The sequence below is a fragment of the Mandrillus leucophaeus genome, unplaced genomic scaffold, assembly GCF_000951045.1.
Source record: "Mandrillus leucophaeus isolate KB7577 unplaced genomic scaffold, Mleu.le_1.0 Scaffold497, whole genome shotgun sequence".
Lineage (NCBI taxonomy): Eukaryota > Metazoa > Chordata > Mammalia > Primates > Cercopithecidae > Mandrillus > Mandrillus leucophaeus.
In genome coordinates, this window is record NW_012105331.1 from 1,009,370 (window position 1) to 1,015,964 (window position 6,595).

Consider the following 6,595-nt stretch of genomic DNA (forward strand, 5'->3'; position numbering starts at 1 on the left):
AATATATATTCTGCTATTGTTGGATGGAGTATTCTGTAAATATTAATTAAGGAAAGTTTGTTGCTAGTGTTCAGATTTCTTATATCCTTGCTGGTTTCTGTGTATTAGTTCTATTGATTAACTAGAAAGGAGGTCTCCAAGTATAATTGGATTTGTCTGTCTTGCTTTTCAGTTCTATCAGTTTTTCCTTCATGTGTTTTGAGGCGTTGTTCTTAGGTGCATACACATTTACTATTGTTAATGTCTTCTTGGTGAATTGATTATTTTATCATTGTGTATTAATAATATCATGGTAATTTTCCTTATTTTGAGGTATGCTTTTTCTAACCACTCCAACTATCTTTTGATTAAGGTTTTCATCATATACCTTAGCCAATCTTTTTTTCAAAACATACACATACACATCTGTATATAATTATGTTTAAGGTGGGTTTCTTGTAGACAGCATACAATTAGGTTCTTGATTTTGTTTTAAATCTAAACAGTTTCCATTTTTTAAGCCGGCACGGTGGCTCATCCCTGTAATCCCAGCACTTTGGGAAGCCGAGGAGGGCAGATCACTTGAGGTCAGGAATTCGAGACCAGCCTGGCCAACATAGTGAAATCCTGTCTCTACTAAAAATAAAAAAATTAGCCGGGCGTGGTGGTGGGTGCCTGTAATCCCAGCTACTTGGGAGGCTGAGGCAGGCAAATTGCTGGAATCCTAGAGGCAGAGGTTGCAGTGAGCAGAGATCACACCACTGCGAGACAAGAGTGAGACTCCATCTCAAAAAAAAAAAAAGCAATCTGGCCCAGATCCTTCATTTTCTGGATTATATAATTAAAGTTGAGATGACTTGCTCATTGATACACTTACTAGTTAACAACATAATTAAGATGAGCTATAATTGTGTTTCCACTGTTCTTTGTACAGTAATTGCAGATTAGCTTGTATTCCCTAAAGCCATACTGACATAGTCTTGAATTTAAAATTTATCAAAAATAATTCATGTATTTGCAAATATGTGTTTGGATTATTTAATATAGGCTGTTTCTTAGATTAAAATTAACAGTTTATGACTCAGTGAGGTCAAATATTTTTATTTTTAAAAAAATAAAAAATTAGTTTATATTCTGAGTATCAGTTATGTTTTATATGGAGATAAAAATATAAGCGTTTACACCATGGCACACATATACCTGTGTAACAAACCTGCATGTTCTGCACATGTATCTTTTTTTTTGAGGCAATAAAAAGAAACATACTATATATGTTTATGCTTGATTTGGTTAGTTTATAATGTTGATGTTACTGCATTATTTCCAGTTCTGCAACTATTTTCATATATGTCCTAACTTCTTAAGTGATTTCTTCCTATCCCATACCTATAAATATGGTTATATACTGATCATAGCAAATTTATCTGGAGACTTATTTCCCAAGCTCCCGTTTCTGTTCAGCTACCTATATTTCTACTTGGACACTATTTTATTTTATTTTATTTTTTGAGACAGGGTCTCACTCTGCCACCCAGGCTGAAGCAGAGGGGTCCAACCGTTTGGATTCCCTGGGCCAAATTGGAAGAAAAATTGTTGGGCAGGCACCATGGCTCATGTTTATAACCTCAGCACTTTGGGAGGCCGAAGTGGGCAGATCACTTGAGGCCAGGAGTTCAAAACCAGCTTTGCCAATATGGCAAAACCCAGTCTCTGCTAAAAATATAAAAATTGGCCATGTGTGGTGTCACAGGCCTGTAATCCCAGCTACTTGGTGAGGCTGAGGCACAAGAATCACTTGAACCCGGGAGGTGGAGGTTTCAGTGAGCTGAGATCGTGCCACTGTACTTCTGCCTGGGCAACAACAAGACCTTATCTAAGAAAAAAGAAGAATTGTCTTGGACCACACATAAAATACACTATCACTACTATAGCTGATGAGCTTTTAAAAAAAATTGCAAAAAATGCCATCATGTTGTAAGAAAGTTTATGAATTTGTGTTGGGCTGCATGTGGCCTGTGGGCCGAGGATCGGGCAGACTTGCTATAAAGCATCTTTAGTAATGTGTCCAATCCAAAATTCTTGATTTACATCTCCCACCCTACATAGAACTCTGTTTCCCCATCTCATTAATGGTTACCCAATTGCTCAAGCCCAAAACCTAAAGCTATCCAATTCTTCTTTTCCCTTACCCTTCATAGCCAATTCATCAAATTCTGTCTGTTCTAATTCTGAAATCTCCCTAGAATTCATCTGCTCTTCTCTGTCTTCATGGCTAGCACCTTGTTTCCTGGACTGCTGCCACCCATTATCTCACAAGACTTTTCATAGTCATCAGAATAGTTCTTGAAACAAATCTGATGATGTTTCTCTCTTGAGACTGCTTAAAACCTTCCAGTGGATTTGTATTGTATCTGTACTTCTCATCATAGCTTGTATCTTTTAAATAAAGATCAGTAAACTTTTGTAAAGGGCAAGGTAGCAAATATTTTAGGCTTTGTAGGGCCATGTGGTCTGTCCCAGCTACCCATTTCTACCATCGTGGTGCGGAAATAACCATAGACTGTAACAAATGAGTGTAACTGCATTCCAGTAAAACTACTTACAAAAACAGGCAGCAGGCCAGATTTGGCCCACAAACTGTAGCTGACAATCTTGGACTATTAACTGCTGCTTGAGCTCAATTTCTACTAGTTTTCCTCTCATTCACCTTGCGGAAGCCACCCTGTCTTCTTACCATTCTCAAAGCACGCTAAGTCCATTTCCTTCTGACAGTCTTTGCAGTTAACCCTCCCTCTGCCTAGAACACTCCTCCTAGAGCTTTGATAGTTCACTTCTCAATATTCAGGTATTTACTCAAATCTCTTCCTCTGGCTTTCCTGCCCAGACCTGTTTGAAAGAGTCACCCTATACCATTTTCCATCTGTCCCTCACTATAAATCACTACACTATTTTCTTCAGAGCACTTATTTTATTTTTGTTTTGAGACAGGATCTCACTCTGCCGCCCAGGCTGAAGTGCAGTGGCATGATCTTGGGTCATTGCAATCTCTGCCTCCTGGGGCTCAAACAGTCCTCTCACCTCAGCCTTCTGAGTAGGTAGGACAACAGGACACACCACCACACCTGGCTAATTTGTGTATTTTTTGTAGAGATGAGAGACTTCACCATGTTGGCCAGGCTGCTCTTGAACTCCTGACCTCAAATGATTCTCCCACCTCGGCCTTTCAAAGTGCTGGGATTATAGGCATGAGCCACTGCACCCTGCCTTCAAGGCACTTTTTACTGCTTATAATTCTGTTATTTTTCTATTTGCTTATTTTTTTGTCACCCACTAGAATATAAACTCACTGAAGTCAGGGACCTTGTCTGGTTTGTTCACTGCTACATTCCCACGCCTACATGAGTTTCTGACTTATGGTCAATATGTAATTATTTGTTGAATGAATGACTGACTTCATTTTTATGTGTATAAATTTGGTGACTACTGAATTTATAACAGCCTGATGGAAAACAAGTCTGACATGTTTGGAGAAAAATTGATTAGAAAATATTCCTAATTCAGCCGGGCACGGTGGCTCACACCTATAATCCCAGCACTTTGGAAGGCCGAGGCAGGTGGATCACCTGAGGACGGGAGTTCGAGACCAGCCTGACCAACATGGCGAAACCCTGTCTCTACTAAAAATACAAAAAATTAGCCGGGCATGGTGGTGCATGCCTGTAATCCCAGCTATTCGGGAGGCTGAGGTAGGAGAATCGCTTGAACCTGGGAGGTGGGGGTTGCAGTGAGCTGAGATCGCACCATTGTACTCCAACTTGGGCAATAAGAGCAAAACTCCATCTCAAAAAGAAAAGAAAAAAAAATGTTCCTAATTCTCCATTTCTAAGAAATACTAACTTTTTTCTTTTCTCTCTCTCTTTTTTTTTTTTTTTTTTAATTATTGTGGGTGTTCAATGTAGATCTGAAGAGGAATGATTATACGCCTGATAAAATTATATTTCCTCAGGATGAGCCTTCAGATTTGAATCTTCAGCCTGGAAATTCCACCAAAGAATCAGAATCAACTAATTCTGTTCGTCTGATGTTATAATATTAATATTACTGAATCATTGGTTTTGCCTGCACCTCATAGAAATGTTACTGTGTCACTTTTCCCTCAGGAGGAAGTTGTTTGGTAATATAGAAAGGTGTATGCAAGTTGCATTTGCTGACGCCAGCACTGTTAAAAGGTCAATATTCTTTTGACCTAATTAAACTAATCAGTCAGAAATTCCCTATAGGATAGAGCTGGCAGCTGAGAAATTTTAAAGGTAATGATAATTAGTATTTATAACTTTTTAAAGGGCTCTTTATATAGCAGAGTATCTCATTTGACTTTGTTCTGATGAGGGTGATGCTCTCTCTTATGTGGTACAATACCATTAACCAAAGGTAGATGTCCATGCAGATTTTATTGGCAGCTGGTTTGTTGCCATTCAAGTAGGGATATGAAGAAATCACTCAGCCTTTTGGTTAAATGGCAGTCAAAATTTTCCTCAGTGTATTTAGTGCGTTCAGTGATGATGTCACTGGTTCCCAGCTAGATGCTTACTGGGCACGGGAAGTGAAATGACTTGTTCTAATTCTAGGTTCACAGAGGTATAAGAAGCCTGAACTAAAGACCATTTTCAAGAGGGACGGTATTTATGAATCAGGGTTAGGCTCCATATTTAAAGATAGAGCCAGTTTTTTGTTAAATAGAACCCAAATTGTGTGAAAGTGTTAATTGGGTTTTTTAAACATTGTTTTATCAAGTCACTGTTAAGTAGAAGAAAGCCATGGTAAACAGATATATAACCTAAATTATAAAAGGAGAAATCTAACTCACTCATCAAGGGAAGTTACCTTGTGAGGAAAGTTAAAGTACTTTTTCTCTATTTATATCAATAGTGACAACACAGAACTTACTTCTCCAAAGATTTTATTGATTGTTATATCAAATCAGAATGTAAACATGAACTCTTGCATATATTTAAAATTGTGTTGGAACATTTGAACATGAATGCTGTTTGTGGTACTTAAGAAATTAATTCAGTTGGATTATCATTATGTGATACTGGCAGATTGCAGTGCAACCTTATGCCAATAAAATGTAATTTAACAACCCCAGATATTGTTGAATATTCAACAATAACAAGAAAAGCTTTTCATCCAAGTTTTATGCTTTAATTTTTTTTCCTTTTTTTTTCTTTTTGTTTCCTTGGTACTAATTTTAATTTTTATTTGGAAGGGAGCAGTATAAAGCTTATTTGTACTCAGTAGTGTATCTCATAGATACAGACAAGGCAAGAGATGATAAGCTGTTTAAATAGTGTTTAATATTGATTGGGGGTGGGGAGAAAAAAGTGTATTACTAAAGATATTATATACATTTTGTATATCATTAAATCTTTAAAAGAAATGAAATAAATTTATTATTGTTTACAGATGTTTAGTGAGTTTAATCATTCTGAAAAATCTGACATTTTCAGGGTATCAATTTGAGTATCAGTTTTTTTAAATGAACTATTTATATACCTATGCTTTTGATATCCTATCTTGTACAATGTTTAAATTAATACTCATTTCTTACTGTCTTCTTAGAAATCTGTTTTTTGTTAGGCCAAAAAAGGGCAATATGGGCTGTCTATTGATTTTATTTTCACAGGATTATAATAGTAGCTACACTTTTTCTTACCACTGCGCCCGGCTGCTAACACTTATTTAGTGCCTACTACATGCCAGATATTACTCTAAGTATTTCACATATATTAACCTATTTAATCCTTATAACAATGTTATAAAGAAATAGGTGTTATTATCCTGTTTTGCAGATTTGTAAATCAAGGTGTTAGAGAGGTAAAGTTAAGTTCCTAAGATTCTTACATTTATTTAATAAGTAGCAATGATAGGATTTGAACCCACGCTGGCAGCCTTTCATCTATACTGTTTTTGTTTTGTTTTGTTTGTCTCGGTGGGGCATGGTGGTTCACGCCTGTAATCCCAGCACTTCAGGAGGCCAAGGCAGGTGGATCACTTGGGCTCAGGAGTTTGAGACCAGCCTGGGCAACATGGCAAAATCCTATCTCTACTTTAAAAATACGAAAATCAGGCCGGCGCGGTGGCTCACGCCTGTAATCCCGGCACTTTGGGAGGCCAAGGTGGGCGGATCACAAGGTCAGGAGTTTGAGAGCAGCCTGACCAACATAGTGAAACCCCGTCTCTACTAAAAATACAAAAAATTAGCTGGGCGTGGCATCAAGTGCCTGTAATCCCAGCTACTTGGGAGGCTGGGGCAGGAGAATCACTTGAACCCGGGAGGAGGAGGTTGCAGTGAGCCGAGATCATGCCATTGCACTCCAGCCTATCTAAAAACAAACCATAAAAAAAAAAAAAAAAAAAAAGCTGGATGTGGTGGTATGCACCTGTATATAGTTCTAGCTACTTGGGAGACTGAGGTAGGAGGATCACTTGAGCCTAGGAGATGGAGGCAGCAGTGAGCTGAAATCATGCCACTGCTTTCCAACCTGGGCAACAGAGTGAGATCCTGTCTCAGAAAAAAAAAAAAGAGACAAGCTCTTGCTCTGTTGCCCAGGCT

General features: G+C 38.0%; 1 protein-coding gene across 2 annotated transcripts in view; it reads left to right on the forward strand.

The window, feature by feature from the left end:
• Positions 1-5,447, forward strand: part of TRPM7 (transient receptor potential cation channel, subfamily M, member 7) — a 130,786-nt gene extending 125,339 nt beyond the window's left edge. For both annotated transcript variants that reach the window (XM_011995753.1, XM_011995754.1), the window contains exon 39: positions 3,939-5,447. In XM_011995753.1, the coding sequence (XP_011851143.1) occupies positions 3,939-4,069 (131 nt within the window). In that variant the 3' untranslated portion in view covers positions 4,070-5,447. The remainder of the gene's footprint in view (positions 1-3,938) is intronic.
• Positions 5,448-6,595: the final 1,148 nt, after the last annotated feature.